The 20997-nt window shown below is 52.4% G+C and overlaps 3 protein-coding genes across 7 annotated transcripts; 2 read left to right on the top strand and 1 right to left on the bottom strand.

The window, feature by feature from the left end:
- LOC111940106 (acrosin-like) lies at positions 1-4595 on the bottom strand. Of its 5 annotated transcripts, none has more exons than XM_086864000.1 (8): positions 4415-4595; positions 3889-4324; positions 3305-3384; positions 2998-3090; positions 2636-2848; positions 1584-1849; positions 1163-1308; positions 1-747 (listed from the first exon to the last, which is right to left on the bottom strand). In XM_086864000.1, exons 4-8 carry the CDS (start codon positions 3081-3083, stop codon positions 190-192), a joined length of 1269 nt encoding a protein of 422 aa, XP_086720126.1. In that variant the 5' UTR covers positions 3084-3090; positions 3305-3384; positions 3889-4324; positions 4415-4595; the 3' UTR covers positions 1-189. The 5 variants fall into 5 exon arrangements, with proteins under 5 accessions (XP_086720126.1, XP_086720128.1, XP_086720125.1 ...); XM_086864002.1 differs by having other exon boundaries at positions 3889-4047; positions 4509-4572; XM_086863999.1 differs by lacking the exon at positions 4415-4595 and adding an exon at positions 3490-3652 and having other exon boundaries at positions 3889-4380.
- Positions 4596-6115: 1520 nt separating this feature from the next.
- LOC147649175 (ubiquitin carboxyl-terminal hydrolase 42-like) lies at positions 6116-13050 on the top strand. Its single transcript, XM_086863983.1, has 13 exons — positions 6116-6367; positions 7012-7065; positions 7634-7834; positions 8271-8381; positions 8458-8560; positions 8707-8774; positions 8933-9003; positions 9566-9648; positions 9896-10007; positions 10386-10526; positions 10750-10850; positions 11232-11370; positions 11674-13050. The coding sequence occupies exons 2-13, from the start codon at positions 7041-7043 to the stop codon at positions 12607-12609; spliced, it is 2091 nt and encodes a 696-aa protein (XP_086720109.1). The 5' UTR covers positions 6116-6367; positions 7012-7040; the 3' UTR covers positions 12610-13050.
- On the top strand, positions 12919-18055 carry LOC111942799 (ubiquitin carboxyl-terminal hydrolase 17-like protein 6). Its single transcript, XM_023945882.2, has 11 exons — positions 12919-13189; positions 13611-13721; positions 13798-13900; positions 14047-14114; positions 14273-14343; positions 14906-14988; positions 15236-15347; positions 15726-15866; positions 16090-16190; positions 16572-16710; positions 17014-18055. The coding sequence occupies exons 1-11, from the start codon at positions 12919-12921 to the stop codon at positions 17515-17517; spliced, it is 1704 nt and encodes a 567-aa protein (XP_023801650.2). The 3' UTR covers positions 17518-18055.
- Positions 18056-20997: the final 2942 nt, after the last annotated feature.

Raw genomic sequence — 20997 nt, 5'->3', positions numbered from 1 at the left:
TTAGTTAATAGGCAACTTTATTTCCACAACTAAATCAATTTCAGCATTTGTGTTCATGCAGAGGAGGACAATGGGCAGGACAAAGGACACCTTTGACCCTGAGATTGCCTTTGGATCAGCAGGCACTGCCCCACTATGAAATGGTCACTGTTCATTGCAGCCTGCTCTGGATCCTGTTCATCCTGCTGCTCATGGCTTTTTTCCCATGAGTTCCTGCAGCATCTGGTGCACCTGAGTTAAGAATTCCACCAGTATGTGGTATGGTCGTTGAGCAGGCAAGAGATATTGCGTTGGCATTGGCTGTTCAGAGGGGGTTGAGGTCAAGGCTGGCTCTGGTGCTGGTGTGGCTTTCACAGTTGGGTGAAGAGTGGGTGTAGAGCAGCCTGACTCTGTTGGTGTTGGCTCTGGCTGCTTAGAGGGAGTTGAGCTGAAGGTTGGCTGTGGCGTTGGAGTGGCTGTTACAGTTGTCTGTGGATGTGGAGTGGGAGTAGAGCAGCCTGAGTGTGTTGGTGTTGGCTCTGGCTGCTCCAAAGGGGTTGAGATGCAGGTTGACTCTGGTGCTGGAGTGGCTTTTACAGCTGGGCACAGGCCCATCTGGACCAGAATCCAGTTGTAGAAGTGCTGAGTGGAGGTGTAGACTCCTGGCCGTTTTGCTCTGGCACAGCCTTTTCCCCAGCTGGTCACTCCAACAAGCCAGAAGTGGCTGTCACTGTTATCTTTGCAGACCAGAGGCCCTCCACTGTCACCCTGCAGAAGAGAAAAGAGGATTAGGGTGCTGTTGAGTGGCTGCTGTCAACACAAGAGGCTTGCTTCTCTCTTGCAGCCCCTGCCACAGCTGTGTTCCTGGCACAAAACGGCTCTGCTCAGGTGCTGGAGTCTCCAGTACCTTAGCTGGGAACAGGGTGGGTGTCTATGAAGGCCCCCTCTTGTATCTGCACAGTAATCCTGGATGGGCAAAGCATGGATGATCCAGAATCTGGACCTCTGGGCTGCTGAGAGCACTGGATGGGCTTTCTGGGCAGAGGGGGAGGCCTGGGGAACATGGGCACTTGGCAAGGAAACTCCACCAGAGGAGGGTACCCAGGGGTGGAAAAGTGATTTGCCAGGAAAAGCATGTGGTGATGGGGTACCTTTACTGCTGGGCTGCTCCCAGCACTCCTACCTGGCAGGTATCCATGCCACCCCGTGGGTAGCCAGCACACAGGTTGTGGGTGTGGATGGCCCCAGCATACCAGCGGCTGCTGTTAACGAGATGGACATCCAGGAGACGGACCTTGGCTTCCTGCAGGACATCACTCACACGCTGGGCTGTGAGCACAGCAAGGAATAAGCTCCCAGCAGCTCATTTACAGTTCCACTCCCCTGTATGGGGCTGAAGTCCCTCCCTAGGACTTGGCTTTGCTTCTGGAGCAGCTGTTGAAGTGCTGTGTCCTTTCTGTCTGCCTTTGGGGAGCAGGCCAAGCCCAACTCTCCAGAGGCATACATCCTACACCTGACTTTGGCCTCTGCTGTCAGGAAGCCCAGCCCATTTCTCTGGTGTGGCCAGCTCACCCTCAGGGCACAGGCCCTTTTTGGGAACTCACCTTTAGCACTGGCAGAACCCCAGCCAGCAACATAACAGGTTTTTAGCTCTGACACTGTGAGGGAGGCATTGGGCACACAGGCAAGCTGGATGTAGTCACTGCACTCCACAGGCTCGTCCAGCTCCAGCAAGGCAATGTCGTTCTGCTGCGAATCAGCCGTGTAGTGCTGGTGAGCCAGGAGCCGCTTGACGTGGCGCACCTGGGCCTCGGGGCCCAGATGGGTCAGCTGGGTGGCTCCAATCAGCACACGCCACATGGTGACATTCCTGCAAGGCACAGAGAGAGGTGAGAGGGAGCAGAGCCCCTCTGACATCATGTGCTATTGATGCCTTAGGATTTTAGCTTTTATATTCTTCATATATTTGTAATCCTGCGATTCTTTAGTGTGTAACTCTAAACTCCATATACAATGTTAGCTGCTTATTTCCCATTTTGGTCAGACAAAACAATTCCTCTTTAGGCCTGGGAATCAAGGACACCTCACTGCCTCAGGCCCTGAGAGATGGAAACGAGTGACTTGAGTGGTAAGCAAATTTGGGGTAAATGATTTCATTACCTGAAGCTGTAAATGAAGATTAACCCCCAATATGCAACTGGACCAAACTTATAGAAGTATGAAAATCTGTGACTCATCGTCCACTTTTTGGTGTAGTCCCTGGGGGCGGGGCTTTGTCTGGCTGAAATATAACTGAAGGCCCTTCAATAAACAGAACTGCTTTTTATTCCCTTGATTTTGTCTGGCCTCTGTTTTTACATTGTCCCAAATGGCATCACTGTAGCAGCTCAGCACTTCCCTGCCCTCTGCTTCCCAAGGCAGAGAGGAAAGCAGAGCAGTGAGGATTATGACTGCCCTAGCATGCCTTAGGCTCCAGAAATGCCACATGGAGGCTGCTGGGCCGCAGTGGCATGAGCCCAGCCTTCTGAGCAGTGTCTCAGTTGGGCTCTGCAGTGCCAAGACACTGGGCACACTGCAAGGAAACAGGAGGGGAGCAGCATGTGGTGCTGAAGGCTGGGCAACTGTTTGTGTGGTGTCATTCCTTGCTCCCCCTTACCTGGCCTGGAGGAAGCAGTGGGCTGCTGTGAGGACCCACTGTGGGCTGATGAGGGACCCTCCACACGTATGGCCAGTGCCTATTTTCCTGGGATCCTGGATGCTGACAATCCAGGGCCAGGCACCCGGCTGGGCACCTGTGCCAGCCATGATTCTGTAGTCAGCAGCTATGGAGTCGTAGTCAGAAGCCATGGGCCGTTGCCCACAGGTCCCTCTGGAAGCAGAGAGTCATTACTGCCCTGCCCAACAGCTGCTGCTGCTTACACTGGCTCCTCAGCACCTGGGTGCTGGCAAGGAGGCTCCCACACGGGGTTTGGGGTGTGGAATGGGGGAAAAGCACCCTCCCTGAGCCTGGGGCCATACCGGCAGGTGTCCCAGGTGGCATGTGCAGGCCTGTACACAGCCAGCAGGATGAAGAAGTACAGCAGATTCATCACTGCCAGCAGCATCTGTCAGCTGAAAAAAACAAACTCTTGTTTCTTCCACTGTAGACACCGACCCAAGTGCCTGCAGCAGCTGCATTGCCTGTGGCATCTGCAGCCCTGGGGCTGATGTCACAGAGTGGGTGGTTCCATGTTCTGGGCATGGTGTTCTCATGTGGCAGGGAAAGCCACAGCCTCAGAGAACCCCAGAATGGTTTGGGTTGGAAGGGGCAAAAGGGGTCCCATACCTGGCACCTGCAAAACGACACCATGGGCAGACAAATCTGACACAAAGACAAAGTCACTCCAAAGGCAGTGCATGTTTTCCCTTGAATTATAAGAGACAACAAGAAAGAAATGCAAAACTAAAAAAACCAAACACATGATAGGAGAGGCAGGTGAGCATCTCTGGCTCAGGAATTACAAAACGTACTCAACTGCAGATTGTAGAAAATGATCCTGGCATGTACCAGCAGCCAGCACTGCCACCTGAACCCAGCATCCCCTACTCACTGCCCCACAAGTTTACAGGACCAAAGCACCAGTGACCAGCTATCCAACTAGCTAACTTAGAACCTACTCCTGGGTTATGCAGCCTGTGAAGAAAAATAAATTCGCTCACTAGAAAATGAACCAGATCTGAGCTGGGCTTACTCAAAGCACACTAAAGGCAGAGGTGGGTTTCTCCGTGCTCCTTGGGAAGCGGCATGTGAACCACAAGGGAACCAAAGAGAGATTCTCAATTCCAGAGGCACTGCTGAGCACAGCCCCTCATGACTCCAGCCCCCTGAGGTGACCTGTGCTTCCAACCAGAGGGGCCAGAGCCTCTGACCTGCATTGAGCAGGCCTGCCACAGCTCCGTGTCACACTGAGCACTGTAGTGTCCAGCCTTCCCCTGCTGCAGCCAGTCCCTTCCCAGGCTGTTCCAATCTCCACCTCCACCTTCCAGGAGCATCGAACGCTGCTGAGCACATCCAGTGCTCCCTCTGACCTGCAGGGAGAGGAAGACTCCCTCATTTGCTGTTGTGGCCAGTGGCTCCTGTCTGTGACAGATTTTGTGGCCTGCTCGGTGCCCCCCTGCACTGGCCAGGCTGGCTCCGTGCTGCTGGGCCTCGTGCAGTGCCTCTGAGCAAGGCTACAGGCAAGCCTTCAAAACAGCCCCAATTCCCCAAAAGAGCATCCCCTGATGCTCCTGCGTTTCCCCCGAGAGGGCTGAAGGGCCCCGGTGCCAGCCTGGACAGGTTCCCCTAAGGGGGCAGAGGGGACCCCTGGTGCCAGCCCGCGCAGGTTCCCCTGAGGGAGTAGGTGGGCCGCAGGGCCAGCCTGGCCAGATTCCCCTCAGGGGGTAGGCGGGCCGCGGTGCCAGCCTGGGCAGGTTCCCCTGATGAGGGGGCAGGCGGGCCTCTTGAGGGGCCCTGTACGCTGTTGTGTAGAGGTTTGTAAATCTCAGACTTGTTCCCTGTGGCGAGAGGGCAGCCGTGTTCCGGGCAAGAGGGCTCGGGGCCATGCAGGAGCTGGAGCCGTTCCCACAGGAGCCCCGCCTTGCAGCGCCGGCGGGCACAGCTGTGTCACAGCTGAAGTGACATTGCCCACACAGGTTTTTGGATCCTCACGTGAGGCTGCCGTGGGGCTTGCAGGGAAAAAGGGCAGTTGTTGCCTGTTTGGAAGTGAGGCTGAAAACATAATTCCTAAATTAACATCAATGCAAATGAAATAAATCGTTCCATTGCTGCCTTGGTGGTTCTGGTCCCTCCTGCCTGTGCCTCAGGCTCTCCCCAGCAGGAGAGTGTTTGGTGGGCCCTGATCTCCAAAAATCCATCTTTGCTGTTGCAGTGTATCTCTGCCTTGTGACAGAACTTGGTGAAACTTGGTGGCTCAGGCTGGGCAGGGGCCAAAGCAGCCAGTTCAAACAGGGGTGATGCCTTTTGGAACTATGTAAAAACAGAGGCCAGACAAAATCAAGGGAATACAAAACAGTTCTGTTTATTGAAGGGCCTTCAGGTCCATTTCAGGCAGACAAAGCACCCCCAGGAGCTACACCCAAAACTGCTTAATCTTCATTTATAGCTTCAGGTAATGAGGTAATTTACCCGCTGTTTGTTCTCCCCAACTCACTTTTGTTTCCATCTCTCAGGGCCTGAGGCAGTGAGGTTTCCTTGATTCCCAGGCCTAGAGAGGAATTGTTTTTTCTGACCAAAATGGGAAAGCATCAGCTGACACTGTATATGGAGTTTAGAGTTATACACTGAAGAATCTCAGGATTACAAATACACAAAAAATAGAAAAGCTAAAATCCTAAGGCATCAGGGGTGAATAGCAACCAGCTGCAACCTTGGAGCACGAGGATCACCAAGTGCCTGACTGCTCAGAGGCTGCTCAGAACTGCAGGCGTCCAGAGCATAGCCCCAAACCACGTGGGTCAGGTGCAGCAGGAACAAAACTGCCTCCAGCAACCTTGAGTGGCAATCTGGCTAAAGCTTTGTCTGCTCAAACCTAGCCTAAGCAAGGTTTAGGAGGATGAAGTAAATGTGAAGCTGCTAAAAAGCTGCCCAGGAGAGGCAGCAGCTATGTGGGGGCCTGGCAGCCGAGGTTCACCCAGCGCAGCCTTTAGAGGGTTTGTCTGGTGGTACCAGTCCAGGGTCAGCCTGTGGGTGTATCTTGAGGGCAGATAAAATTCACTGGAAATGACCCTGTGAGAGCTGGTGTGCTTTGCCACATGAGTCTCAGAGGCACAGGATTGTGCCTGGGAGGAGTGGATCAGAATTCCCCAGCAGCCTGTGTGGCAGACAGAAGTGTGAGCAGGCTTGTGACAGCTGTGGGCAGGCCTGTACTCATTGGGCTCTGTGCTTTGGGGAAGGAGTGGCAGCTCTGCAGGCAGTGAACCCCTCTTCATCAGTGGCACAGGGGGAGTTCCGGTGACTTCCACCTGTGTGAGGAGCCATGTGGGTTCCTGTGGCCAAGAGCCATGTGGTTCTGTGACCTCAAGGGGACACATAGCTGTGTGGCCCCCATGTCACAGAGGGGCAGAGATGTGGCACCTCTGCAGTGACAGTGAACTCACCCGCCCAATGCTCGGTGGGCTGAAAGCAGGCTAGGGAAGGAGCTGGTCTTCAGGATCAGTCAGCTGCTTCCTTTGCTGCTCTTTTGTGCTTGTCTTTTAGACAAGTATTTAGAACGTAGTTAGACAAGTAGTTAGATAAGTAGTTAGACTAGTATTTAGACAAGTAGTTAGACAAGTAGTTAGATAAGTAGTTAGACAAATAGTTAGACAGTATTGTATAGTGTCCTCTTCAGCTTTCATCCTCTCAGAGGTAAGGATGATTTGACTACGCCTTCCTAGTTGAAGGCTGAGCTCCTACACAGTTGTAGGCTGCCCAGATACAGGCTAGGCCAGAGTTCTTACTGGCTGATTCCCTTTCCTTTACTATAACCTGGGATACCTAAGTAGTCTGTAGAAAGTCTGTAGTAAGTAGGTAAGTAGTGACTGTAGTCTAAGGGGCTGGGCTCGGCCCAGAGTGGCAAGAAGCCCACGTTGGCTGCCACAGGAGGAAGCCAGATGGAAAAAGGAGAAAGCAAAGTCTGTAGTTAAGTTAGTGGCTGAAAGCTGGTCACTGCTGTGGAGGAGGTGGGAAAGCCAGAGAGCTCTGCTGCTGATGCAGTGACAGCAGCAGCAGCAGCAGCAGCAGGAGGGCCTCTTTATAGAAGGTACCATGGACTGGAGCACTTCAGAAGGACCTTTGACACTCCTGTGAACTGGGGCTCTGTCACTGGTCACGAAGATGGGAGCCTGCAGTTCGGCAGCACTGAAACTGTTGATGGCAAATGCTGTTCTCTAGGTTTTATTTATTTGGAGTTTTTATACTTTTGGTCAGCTAGGGTAAATTCTTTGCAATCATGTGATGGGATTGACACTGGTCTCTTTCTGGAGAATGTCCTGATGTCCTTGGTCTTCCAGAGCTTTGCCCTCTGTTCCTGAGAGACGCAATGGCCACAAGAGGGAACGATTTTTGTGAGTAACAACTTCATGTCAGGTTTGGACCTTGTGAATCCCCAGACAAGTGACATGACTGGTGGTCAGATCCCAGAATGATGTGCTCAGAACCCAGAGTGAACTCTGGGATGTTTCCTGAGAGCAGGCAGACTGACCCAGGTGTTTATGTTTAGTGACAGGAAAGCACTTTTTGTCTCTCCTTTCTTAGTACGCACAAGAAACAGGATTGTTTGTAGAGAGGTCTGACATCCTTGAGTTACCCTTTTTTTTCAGTACTTGCCTTTTTTCAACAAGTTACAATCAGTTACGACCAGGGAAAACTTGACTTGGTAAATCCAGTCTCCAGCTCTGGTGAGAAAGGAAGATACCCCGAGGCCCAGAAATCAGAGCTGGGGTCTGTTAGACTCTTGGCAAAGCAAGCAGGGGAACAGACTTTTCCAACCCAGTAAATTTCAATGGCAGCTCTAGGCACCCCCTGACACGGAGTTGAAGGTTTGAGCTGGTTGTCCTGACTGCTCATGTAGAAAACTCCAAGTTTAAATCCGCTTCTGTACCTGGTGTCTTTTCAAATGGGATTTCTCTGCAGTCATTGCTGAGGGAATAGCTGCCCCAAAAAGGATCCTCTTTCCACCGGAGAAGATCTGCATGGTCTGGCAGCAGCAGCAGAGTGCTGGAGCGGGGCTCTTCAATGTGGGCAACACGTGCTTTCTCAACGCTGTCCTGCAGTGTTTGACTTACACCCCGCCACTGGCCAACTACCTGCTGTCCCGAGAGCACAGCAAGGCCTGTGAGTGCTTTTGGGAACCCCTCCTGAATATGTGTTAATCCAATACCAAAAATTCCCAGAACCTGGAATTAGATTTAGGAGAACAGCAGCCCTTTGTCAGCCCCATGAATTGATGTTCTTTGAACACTCAAGTCTCTATAGAAGCCACTTGTCCTTGCCAGCTGTCTTACCATTCCTGAAGACACCTCTTTCTAGCTCCAAGTCTTTATTCTGGCAAGTTAAAGCCTCCTGCAATAATAAGCTCTGGCTTATTGCACAGAAAACTGTTGGTCCGGCATCCCTGTTAAGAACATTTTCCACACACTAAAATGTCCTGGGATCGTTGGGTCATTGGGAGGAGTGGAGTATTGCGCTGGAGTGGAAGAGGAGGAGGAGGAGGATCGCACTGCTGTGGATACCTGGCTAACCTAAAGACTTTCCCTGTGTCTCTGTTCAGGTCAGCAGCAAGGTTTCTGCATGATGTGCACCATGGAAGCACACGTTAACAAGGTCTTGCATTCCCCTGTCAGTGCCATCGTGCCTTGGACTGTCCTCAAGGTTTTTGGACGTAAGTCATGGCAGGTGCTTTTGACAGCTTTTCTTCCCTTTGTGTATGAGAAAAGGACAAACTTCTTCTTTCTTAGGCATAGGAGAACATTTTCAGCTTGGTATGCAGGAAGATGCCCATGACTTCTTGTGCTGTACGGTCAATGCCATGCAGAGAGCTTGTCTGAGCGCCAGCAGCGAGTAAGCACAAGGCAATCACCCTCACAAAGCTCGGAGCCCTTTGGACTGCTTGATGTGCCACCATCAAGGGAAACCTAAACCCTGGGCTTTCAGGCCAAGCAAAACTCATGGAGGAGATAACGCTGTGTCTTATCACTTGTTTCCAGCTTGGACCTCTCTTCTGAATCCACTACCATTGTCCATCAAATATTTGGGGGCTTTCTGAGATCCAGAGGTGCGTTTCCACAGCTATTACTCTCCTTGACATTGCCCGTGCCCTTCTGTCTGCCTGTGCTCGACACTTGGTCCTGGGACTAGTGGGACAGGTGCAATGTGTAAATGGGCAATGCCAGTCAGCTTGCCATTGCTGAGCATTTGGATTTTCCCTTCCAGTCACCTGCTTCAGCTGCAAAGCCATTTCTGACTCCTACGAGGCCTTCCTGGATGTTCCTTTGGATATCAATGTAAGAGGCTTTGCAGTTGTGCTACAAGACATCCCAAGGCCCTGCAGCTGCTTCCCAAAGTCAACACATTTGTCTTAAAAATATAGCCTGTGAACACAAGAGGTCTAGGTGGTGGGTGGGAAGGGCAATGGATAGCGTCCCCCTGCAGAGGCTGTGGCACTGGGCTCTCTGCAGGTGCTCTTTTTAAGCTGGACAAACAGCAATTATCCTCTCTGCACCCTTGATACATCGTCATCCTTCTTCTCTTTGCCTGCCCTCCCGTAACACCTGTCTGGCTCCCAGGCTGAAGGGTTGTTTGCTTTGTAGTTTGCACCACTGATGCCCCTGCACACTGTCATTAGTTGAACTGAGCGGGGGCACAGGGACAGAGCTTTTGACAGCTCCAGGAGCTGCTGGGAGACGGGGAGGTGTTCAGCGTCGCACTCTCTTTCTGCCTCCTTCTGGATAGGTTCATGGTGGGTCTCTTCAGCGTCAGCTATGGGGCTTTTCTGGTCAGCTTCTGGGAAATGCTTGGGTGAGGGCATTTCCTGCAGCTCAGCGTGCCCATTTCTCACTCCTCCAGGCAGCCTCGTCCCTCACTGCAGCTCTGGAAGCCTTTGTGACACCTGAGCAGCTGGATGGTGAAAACTGCTTTAAATGCAACAAGTGAGATGATTACTAAGAACATCCAGAGTAAGACGGGATGCTGTTGGAGGGGGCTGCATGTCATTGAAGAGAAGTCATCTTCCTGTGCAGGTTTACTGCACGCAGATGAGATGCAGCTTTTGGCAAATATGGCAGTGAAGAGCCTTAGAATAACAAAAGCTGTGTGAGACAGGAGAGGTTGCCTGGCCAGCTTGGGGGAAGATTGGGTGCATTTCAGCACTGGGCTGTGTCTGTGCTTGCTTTCAAGGTGTACGGAGAACGTTGCTGCCTCCAAGAGGTTCACAATCCACTGTGCACCCAAGGTTCTGACCGTGTGTCTGAAACGGTTTGACTGTTTCACCGGCGGGAAGATCAACAAGGTGTGTACACAAGTGGTGTGCAGCTTTCTTTCCCTAGAGTAGATTTCCTAGAGCTTGTCACAAGCCACTCGTTAGTGATGTTAGTTGTTGGGTAGTAGTTGTCTGTAGGTACAGGTAGTGGTATGTGGTTGGGTTCGTTGTGCTCTCTCCTTGGGAGAAATGAATTCCCATGGGAAGACAGGCCAGCGCTCTTCTCCCACAGCGCTGCTTTGGCCAAGAGCAGTTTCCTGCCACCCAAGGCATTACACCTTGCTACACGAAAAAGCAGCTGCTCATGGGCCCCAAGGATGTATTTCCACACCTCTGGACCCTGGATGTGGCAGGCTATTCTCTGTCCCAGGTCAGGGTCACCTCTGAGCCCTCCTGGTGTCTCTGTAGGCTGTGGAGTACCCCGAGTTCCTGGATCTCCGCCCGTACATGTCCGAGGGCGATGGAGAGCCCCTCTATTACTCCCTGTATGCTGTCCTGGTGCACAGTGGCTACAGCTGCCATGAAGGACACTATTTCTGCTACACAAAGGTAAACAGCAACTTCCTTCCTTCCTTCCTTCCTTCCCAACGAGGAGAAGGCGTGCTGGAGAAGAGGAACTTTCCTGTGGGTATTACCGACGGCCAAGGTTGTGGGCCAGAAGGTCTCCTTAGGGGCTGCACTGGATTTCTTTTGGCACACTCTTTGTTAGGTAGTTTTCTGCCCGTGTTTTTGGTGAGAAGCCATGCAGAGATCCTTGCCTTTTTTTTCACAGGCCAGCAACGGGCTGTGGTACCAGATGGATGATGAGTCTGTGGAGGTTCGTAGCATTGACACAGCTCTCGGGCAGCAAGCCTACCTGCTGTTTTATGCCAGGTGAGACAATGGAACAGGCTGCCCAAAGAAGCTGTGGGTGCCCCATCCCTGGAAGAGTTCAAGGCCAGGTTGGATGGGGCTTGGAGGATCCAGGTCTATTGTAAGGTATTCCTGGCCATGAGCGGGAGTGGAACAAAAGGAGCTTTAAGGTCCCTTCCAAGGCAAACAAGTGTGTGAATTTATGGAATGGAGGCTGTAGAAGGTAGAAAGATGAGGTTTTGCTGGGACAGAAGCAGGCCGGGTGGGAATACTCTGGTTGACCTTTTCATTTGTGACCTTGGCTAAGTTGCTCTGTCATAGAAACCTCTCCAAGAAAATGAATGAAGCCCAGAGGAGGCTGCAACAACAGCCCTAAAGTGAGATCACTGTTTTTTTCTGCAGATGCTCTGATCTGAGGCTTGGAGAAGAGGCTTCTTCCTCGCTGGCACCATCATATGCGCCATCCGTCCTCAGTCAGTGGGCAGCCTGCAGCAAGCAGGTGGCTTCTGTAGTCCCACAGGTTTTGCCTGACAGGACAAAGGTAACTGGGGAGGAGAGTCAGGGCACCACAGGAGCTGTGGATTTCTTTCTAGGATCTCAGCATTTCTCCCTTTTCCCCTGGCACCCTGGCAGCATTCTTCACAGCCACAATGCTGCTTCCTGTCAAAGCATGCCTCCTGCATCCATGCCATTTGTGTGCCTTTGGCCCTTTGGCCTTGGCAGCCCTCCAGAAGGGCCTTTGGGAGGCTCTGAAATGTGCCCTCCCAGAGCTTCTGGGGCTTCCCCACTGACTCTGGTCCTTTCAGGAGAGAAGGGCAGGAACTCTGCACAGCTCTTTTTCCAGGATGTGGTGCTGAGTGTGGAAGACCCTGGCCAGGACGAGGTGCAGAGCGGATCCCCACTGTGGAGCAAGGAAGCCTGCAGCTTTGTTACGGACACCACCGGCTGTGATGACGCCACAGGGCCTCCTCCAAGTTGCGGCCACGATCCCATAGATGATGCTGCTTCAGGGCCTTCCAACAGGAGCTTGGAGTTGGCCTGTGGACCTGGGGATGCTTGTCAGGAAACCCTGCTGATGCAGGAAGAGACAAGCAGTTCCGTGTGGAGCGGCTACGACCTCCGCAGCCGCTTTGTGCAGCACACAGGCTTCAACTCTTCATCAAGGAAGAGGAAAAGGGAGACAAGGAATTCTCCCTGTTGTGACAAAACTCCTGTTGATGATGCAGTTCCAGGGCCCTCCAGCACCAGCCTGAAGCAGGCTGTCATGCTTTGGGCTGGTCCAGAGCAAACCCAACTGTGGTGGAACGAGCAGAGAAGATCCCCAGAGCAGGGCTGTGACCTCCATGGCCTCTCTGTGCAGTGCACAGACCAGCAGCCCTCTGTGACCAAGAGGAGGAGAACAAATCCTCCAGGATGGGACAAAGCCCCAGTGGATAATGCAGCTTCAGGGCCCTCCAACATCAGCTTCCAGCAGGCTTGTGTGCTCAGGGCAGCTTGGGAGCAAATCCAACTGAGGCTGAGGGAGCAGAGAAGCTGCCCACAGCTGGGCTACGATTTCTGCTGCCGGTTCGTGCGTTTTTCAGCCCACCACCGTTCAGTGAGGAAAAGGAGGGTTTGTGTGCCCCAGAGACGCAGGTCAGGGAAGCACTCGAGGCACTCTAGGAGTGCTGGTGGCAGATGGTGGCGCTGGCTGAAGCAGAATGGGAAATTAGCACTGCATTTTTTAGCAGAGCTGTCCATGTTTTCTACACCCATTCCCAAAGAAGAGGGAACAATTTAGTTTTATGGCTGATGATGCCAACGACTAGTCTAGAAGGTTTTAATTAGTCTAGTCTAAAAGGCTTAGTAATTCCCAGGAGGAAGTGATCACAGAGAAAGGAGACCAGCAAAGGCAGTAGTTAAGTTAGTGGGTGAACGCTGGTCATTCCTGTGGAAGAGGTGGGAAAACTAGAGAGCTCTGCTGCTGATGCGGTGACAGCAGCAGCAGCAGGTACAGCAGAGCCTCTTCAGAGAAAGTACCATGGACTGGAGCACTTCAGAATGACCTTTGATGCTCCTGTGAACTGGGGCACTGTCACTGATCACAAAGATGGGAGACTGCAGTTCAGCAGCTGGTACAAGCAGTACCTCGACTCTTTTCAAATGGAATTTCTCTGCAGTCATTGCTGAGGGAATAGCTCCCCCAAAAAGGATCCTCTTTCCACTGGAGAAGATTTACATGGTCTGGCAGCAGCAGCAGAGTGCTGGAGCGGGGCTCTTCAATGTGGGCAACACGTGCTTCCTCAACGCTGTCCTGCAGTGTTTGACCTACACCCCGCCACTGGCCAACTACCTGCTGTCCCGAGAGCACAGCAAGGCCTGTGAGTGCTTTTGGGAACCCCTCCTGAATATGTGTTAATCCAATACCAAAGATTCCCAGAACCTGGAATTAGATTTAGGAGAACAGCAGCCCTTTATCAGCCCCATGAATTGATGTTCTTTGAACACTCAAGTCTCTATAGAAGCCACTTGTCCTTGCCAGCTGTCTTACCCTTCCTGAAGACACCTCTTTCTAGCTCCAAGTCTTTATTCCGGCAAGTTAAAGCCTCCTGGCTTATTGCACAGAAAACTGTTGGTCCGGCATCCCTGTTAAGAACATTTTCCACACACTAAAATGTCCTGGGATCGTTGGGTCATTGGGAGGAGTGGAGTATTGCGCTGGAGTGGAAGAGGAGGAGGAGGAGGATCGCACTGCTGTGGATACCTGGCTAACCTAAAGACTTTCCCTGTGTCTCTGTTCAGGTCAGCAGCAAGGTTTCTGCATGATGTGCACCATGGAAGCACACGTTAACAAGGTCTTGCATTCCCCTGTCAGTGCCATCGTGCCTTGGACTGTCCTCAAGGTTTTTGGACGTAAGTCATGGCAGGTGCTTTTGACAGCTTTTCTTCCCTTTGTGTATGAGAAAAGGACAAACTTCTTCTTTCTTAGGCATAGGAGAACATTTTCAGCTTGGTATGCAGGAAGATGCCCATGACTTCTTGTGCTGTACGGTCAATGCCATGCAGAGAGCTTGTCTGAGCGCCAGCAGCGAGTAAGCACAAGGCAATCACCCTCACAAAGCTCGGAGCCCTTTGGACTGCTTGATGTGCCACCATCAAGGGAAACCTAAACCCTGGGCTTTCAGGCCAAGCAAAACTCATGGAGGAGATAACGCTGTGTCTTATCACTTGTTTCCAGCTTGGACCTCTCTTCTGAATCCACTACCATTGTCCATCAAATATTTGGGGGCTTTCTGAGATCCAGAGGTGCGTTTCCACAGCTATTACTCTCCTTGACATTGCCCGTGCCCTTCTGTCTGCCTGTGCTCGACACTTGGTCCTGGGACTAGTGGGACAGGTGCAATGTGTAAATGGGCAATGCCAGTCAGCTTGCCATTGCTGAGCATTTGGATTTTCCCTTCCAGTCACCTGCTTCAGCTGCAAAGCCATTTCTGACTCCTACGAGGCCTTCCTGGATGTTCCTTTGGATATCAATGTAAGAGGCTTTGCAGTTGTGCTACAAGACATCCCAAGGCCCTGCAGCTGCTTCCCAAAGTCAACACATTTGTCTTAAAAATATAGCCTGTGAACACAAGAGGTCTAGGTGGTGGGTGGGAAGGGCAATGGATAGCGTCCCCCTGCAGAGGCTGTGGCACTGGGCTCTCTGCAGGTGCTCTTTTTAAGCTGGACAAACAGCAATTATCCTCTCTGCACCCTTGATACATCGTCATCCTTCTTCTCTTTGCCTGCCCTCCCGTAACACCTGTCTGGCTCCCAGGCTGAAGGGTTGTTTGCTTTGTAGTTTGCACCACTGATGCCCCTGCACACTGTCATTAGTTGAACTGAGCGGGGGCACAGGGACAGAGCTCTTGACAGCTCCAGGAGCTGCTGGGAGACGGGGAGGTGTTCAGCGTCGCACTCTCTTTCTGCCTCCTTCTGGACAGGTTCATGGTGGGTCTCTTCAGCGTCAGCTATGGGGCTTTTCTGGTCAGCTTCTGGGAAATGCTTGGGTGAGGGCATTTCCTGCAGCTCAGCGTGCCCATTTCTCACTCCTCCAGGCAGCCTCGTCCCTCACTGCAGCTCTGGAAGCCTTTGTGACACCTGAGCAGCTGGATGGTGAAAACTGCTTTAAATGCAACAAGTGAGATGATTACTAAGAACATCCAGAGTAAGACGGGATGCTGTTGGAGGGGGCTGCATGTCATTGAAGAGAAGTCATCTTCCTGTGCAGGTTTACTGCACGCAGATGAGATGCAGCTTTTGGCAAATATGGCAGTGAAGAACCTTAGAATAACAAAAGCTGTGTGAGACAGGAGAGGTTGCCTGGCCAGCTTGGGGGAAGATTGGGTGCATTTCAGCACTGGGCTGTGTCTGTGCTTGCTTTCAAGGTGTACGGAGAACGTTGCTGCCTCCAAGAGGTTCACAATCCACTGTGCACCCAAGGTTCTGACCGTGTGTCTGAAACGGTTTGACTGTTTCACCGGCGGGAAGATCAACAAGGTGTGTACACAAGTGGTGTGCAGCTTTCTTTCCCTAGAGTAGATTTCCTAGAGCTTGTCACAAGCCACTCGTTAGTGATGTTAGTTGTTGGGTAGTAGTTGTCTGTAGGTACAGGTAGTGGTATGTGGTTGGGTTCGTTGTGCTCTCTCCTTGGGAGAAATGAATTCCCATGGGAAGACAGGCCAGCGCTCTTCTCCCACAGCGCTGCTTTGGCCAAGAGCAGTTTCCTGCCACCCAAGGCATTACACCTTGCTACACGAAAAAGCAGCTGCTCATGGGCCCCAAGGATGTATTTCCACACCTCTGGACCCTGGATGTGGCAGGCTATTCTCTGTCCCAGGTCAGGGTCACCTCTGAGCCCTCCTGGTGTCTCTGTAGGCTGTGGAGTACCCCGAGTTCCTGGATCTCCGCCCGTACATGTCCGAGGGCGATGGAGAGCCCCTCTATTACTCCCTGTATGCTGTCCTGGTGCACAGTGGCTACAGCTGCCATGAAGGACACTATTTCTGCTACACAAAGGTAAACAGCAACTTCCTTCCTTCCTTCCTTCCTTCCCAACGAGGAGAAGGCGTGCTGGAGAAGAGGAACTTTCCTGTGGGTATTACCGACGGCCAAGGTTGTGGGCCAGAAGGTCTCCTTAGGGGCTGCACTGGATTTCTTTTGGCACACTCTTTGTTAGGTAGTTTTCTGCCCGTGTTTTTGGTGAGAAGCCATGCAGAGATCCTTGCCTTTTTTTTCACAGGCCAGCAACGGGCTGTGGTACCAGATGGATGATGAGTCTGTGGAGGTTCGTAGCATTGACACAGCTCTCGGGCAGCAAGCCTACCTGCTGTTTTATGCCAGGTGAGACAATGGAACAGGCTGCCCAAAGAAGCTGTGGGTGCCCCATCCCTGGAAGAGTTCAAGGCCAGGTTGGATGGGGCTTGGAGGATCCAGGTCTATTGTAAGGTATTCCTGGCCATGAGCGGGAGTGGAACAAAAGGAGCTTTAAGGTCCCTTCCAAGGCAAACAAGTGTGTGAATTTATGGAATGGAGGCTGTAGAAGGTAGAAAGATGAGGTTTTGCTGGGACAGAAGCAGGCCGGGTGGGAATACTCTGGTTGACCTTTTCATTTGTGACCTTGGCTAAGTTGCTCTGTCATAGAAACCTCTCCAAGAAAATGAATGAAGCCCAGAGGAGGCTGCAACAACAGCCCTAAAGTGAGATCACTGTTTTTTTCTGCAGATGCTCTGATCTGAGGCTTGGAGAAGAGGCTTCTTCCTCGCTGGCACCATCATATGCGCCATCCGTCCTCAGTCAGTGGGCAGCCTGCAGCAAGCAGGTGGCTTCTGTAGTCCCACAGGTTTTGCCTGACAGGACAAAGGTAACTGGGGAGGAGAGTCAGGGCACCACAGGAGCTGTGGATTTCTTTCTAGGATCTCAGCATTTCTCCCTTTTCCCCTGGCACCCTGGCAGCATTCTTCACAGCCACAATGCTGCTTCCTGTCAAAGCATGCCTCCTGCATCCATGCCATTTGTGTGCCTTTGGCCCTTTGGCCTTGGCAGCCCTCCAGAAGGGCCTTTGGGAGGCTCTGAAATGTGCCCTCCCAGAGCTTCTGGGGCTTCCCCACTGACTCTGGCCCTTTCAGGTGAGAAGGGCAGGAACTCTGCACAGCTCTCTTTCCAGGATATGGTGCTGAGTGTGGAAGACCCTGGCCAGGAGGAGGCACAGAGCGCATCCCCACTGTGGAGCAGGGACGGCTACAGCTGTTTTTTGGGCAACGCAGACTGTGATGATGCTACAGGGAGGAACACGGGCCCTCCAAGTTGTGGCCATGATGCCAAGGATGATGCAGCTTCAGGACCTTCCAACAGGAGCTTGGAGTCAGCCTGTGGACCTGGGGATGCTTGGGAGGAAACCCTGCTGAGGCAGAAAGAGACAAGCAGATCCGCGTGGAGCGGCTACGACCTCCACAGCAGAAAACAAATTCTCCCTGTTGTGACCACACCTCCTGTTGACAGTGCAGTTCGCGGGCCCTCCTGCCGCAGCTTGAAGCAGGCTCCCATGCTTAAGGCTGGTCAAGAGGAAATCCAACCACGGTGGAGAGAGCAGAGAAGATCCCCAGAGCATGGCTGTGACCTCCAGGGCCGCTCTGGGCAGTGCACAGACCATCCCCGCTCTCTGAGCTAGAGGAGGAGAACAAATCCTCCAGGATGTGACAAAGCTCCAGGGGACAGTGCAGCTTCAGGGTTGTAGTTCATTTATTTAGTTTGGTTAAGGATTTGTTGAAGCTTGTTAGGACGTTCTTGTTCCCCCTGTTGATTGTATTGGTTAGGCCCCAGTTGTCAGTTATGTAAACCCCTCCTATTTTACCTAAATGTTCCCTGCCAATCACCTTAGCCGTGCCCCTACCCTCCTATCCATCATAGTAAACCCCATCCCTTCTTCCAGAGCCTTCTGTATCAATCAATTATACCTCGAGGCCCCACTGGTTGCTGTATCTTGCTCCCTCCCTCTGTGAACCCCTATTAGTCCGGAAGGTGTGATCCTCTCCCCTTACTCCTCCTCTCAAGATTCCCCATTGGTCTATAGTTTGTACCCTCCCCTGGGGGTCGGGCCATACTTAACTCCTTGCACAGCAATGCTCAGGGCTCTCTTAGACCTGGATCCCTTCCAGCGTGGACGCCTCGTTTCCTCGACCGAATAAAACCATTGCTGGGAACTACAATCCAAGAGAGACTCCTCTGCTTTCTTGTCTCCACACCTGACGCTGTGCACCACAGAGCTTAGAGTGGCCCAAGACTCTGGAGGGGTCACTGAGGGAAAAGCCTACTCCCCAGTGATTCCCCACTCCTGGCGATCGCCGGAGCCGGAGTGCAAAGACCACCGTAGAGCCAGCCGGAGCTCCGGTGCAGTACAGCGTCACTTCAGGGCCCTCCAACACCAGCTTCCAGCAGGCTCGTGTGTTCAGGGCTGCTCGGGAGCAATTCCGACCGAGGCTGAGGGAGCAGAGAAGCTGCCCACAGCTGGGCTATGATTTCTGCTGCTGGTGGTGTGTTTCACCACCACTGAGTGAGGAAAAGGAGGGTTTGTGTGCCCCAGAGACGCACGTCAGGGAAGCACTCAGGGCACTCTAGGAGTGCTGCCGGCAGATTATGGCACTGGCTGAAGCAGAATGGAAAATTAGCATTGTGTTTTTTAGCAAAGGTGTCCTCGTTTTCTACACCCCTTCCCAAAGATGAGGGAACAATTTAGTTTAATGCCTGATTATGCTAAAGAGTAGTCTAGAAGACTTTAATTATTTTAGACTAAAAAGCTTAATAATTCTTTCTTCCTTTTTTATTATTTATTCCTTTATTCATCTTCCACAGTGTAACCAGTTGTTGCTACTATTGTAGCACAGTATTTGGAAGCCATAGTGAAGCAATTTTATTAAAGCTAGAAAGACAAAAGTTGAGACAGATATTGCTTGTCCTTGCCAAGGGCCCTGAATAAGTCTGTTTTTCTCCATCTCAAGGTAAAACCTCGCTGGGTGTCCGCAGTGAAGGGAGGAATCTCCCACCACACTCTGAGAAGGGGAATGCTAGAAGTGTGTCGTGTTAAAGAGCAGGACAGGGCTTTTACAGTCTGAAGCCATGGGCTGTGAGTCAGGGGGTGCTCAGGGAGCTGCGCCAGCTGGAGCAGAACACTGTGCCTGGGCAGGGATTGAGCAGCTCTGGCCGTGTCCTGTTTTACTCCTCACCAGGAATGGCTTGAGCAAGGAGGGTCTCCTGTTTTTAGTGTTAAAGAAAGCACACTAAAGGCAGAGGTGGCTTTCTCCGTGCTCTTTGGGAATTGGCATGTGAACCACAAGGGAACCAAAGAGAGATTCTCAATTCCAGAGGCACTGCTGAGCACAGCCTCTCGTGACTCCACCCCCTGAGGTGACCTGTGCTTCCAACCAGAGGGGCCAGAGCCTCTGACCTGCATTGAGCAGGCCTGCCACAGCTCCGTGTCACACTGAGCACTGTAGTGTCCAGCCTTCCCCTGCTGCAGCCAGTCCCTTCCCAGGCTGTTCCAATCTCCACCTCCACCTTCCAGGAGCATCGAACGCTGCTGAGCACATCCAGTGCTCCCTCTGACCTGCAGGGAGAGGAAGACTCCCTCATTTGCTGTTGTGGCCAGTGGCTCCTGTCTGTGACAGATTTTGTGGCCTGCTCGGTGCCCCCCTGCACTGGCCAGGCTGGCTCCGTGCTGCTGGGCCTCGTGCAGTGCCTCTGAGCAAGGCTACAGGCAAGCCTTCAAAACAGCCCCAATTCCCCAAAAGAGCCTGATGCTCCTGCGTTTCCCCCGAGAGGGCTGAAGGGCCCCGGTGCCAGCCTGGACAGGTTCCCCTAAGGGGGCAGAGGGGACCCCTGGTGCCAGCCCGCGCAGGTTCCCCTGAGGGAGTAGGTGGGCCGCAGGGCCAGCCTGGCCAGATTCCCCTCAGGGGGTAGGCGGGCCGCGGTGCCAGCCTGGGCAGGTTCCCCTGATGAGGGGGCAGGCGGGCCTCTTGAGGGGCCCTGTACGCTGTTGGGTAGAGGTTTGTAAATCTCAGACTTGTTCCCTGTGGCGAGAGGGCAGCCGTGTTCCGGGCAAGAGGGCTCGGGGCCATGCAGGAGCTGGAGCCGTTCCCACAGGAGCCCCGCCTTGCAGCGCCGGCGGGCACAGCTGTGTCACAGCTGAATTGACATTGCCCACACAGGTTTTTGGATCCTCACGTGAGGCTGCCGTGGGGCTTGCAGGGAAAAAGGGCAGTTGTTGCCTGTTTGGAAGTGAGGCTGAAAACATAATTCCTAAATTAACATCAATGCAAATGAAATAAATCGTTCCATTGCTGCCTTGGTGGTTCTGGTCCCTCCTGCCTGTGCCTCAGGCTCTCCCCAGCAGGAGAGTGTTTGGTGGGCCCTGATCTCCAAAAATCCATCTTTGCTGTTGCAGTGTATCTCTGCCTTGTGACAGAACTTGGTGAAACTTGGTGGCTCAGGCTGGGCAGGGGCCAAAGCAGCCAGTTCAAACAGGGGTGATGCCTTTTGGAACTATGTAAAAACAGAGGCCAGACAAAATCAAGGGAATACAAAACAGTTCTGTTTATTGAAGGGCCTTCAGGTCCATTTCAGGCAGACAAAGCACCCCCAGGAGCTACACCCAAAACTGCTTAATCTTCATTTATAGCTTCAGGTAATGAGGTAATTTACCCGCTGTTTGTTCTCCCCAACTCACTTTTGTTTCCATCTCTCAGGGCCTGAGGCAGTGAGGTTTCCTTGATTCCCAGGCCTAGAGAGGAATTGTTTTTTCTGACCAAAATGGGAAAGCATCAGCTGACACTGTATATGGAGTTTAGAGTTATACACTGAAGAATCTCAGGATTACAAATACACAAAAAATAGAAAAGCTAAAATCCTAAGGCATCAGGGGTGAATAGCAACCAGCTGCAACCTTGGAGCACGAGGATCACCAAGTGCCTGACTGCTCAGAGGCTGCTCAGAACTGCAGGCGTCCAGAGCATAGCCCCAAACCACGTGGGTCAAGTGCAGCAGGAACAAAACTGCCTCCAGCAACCTTGAGTGGCAATCTGGCTAAAGCTTTGTCTGCTCAAACCTAGCCTAAGCAAGGTTTAGGAGGATGAAGTAAATGTGAAGCTGCTAAAAA

The sequence above is a fragment of the Cyanistes caeruleus genome, chromosome 27 (assembly GCF_971803275.1).
Source record: "Cyanistes caeruleus chromosome 27, bCyaCae1.hap1.1, whole genome shotgun sequence".
Lineage (NCBI taxonomy): Eukaryota > Metazoa > Chordata > Aves > Passeriformes > Paridae > Cyanistes > Cyanistes caeruleus.
The sequence above is the reverse complement of the archived record's forward strand: the minus strand, read 5'-3'. Positions and strand labels throughout refer to the sequence as shown.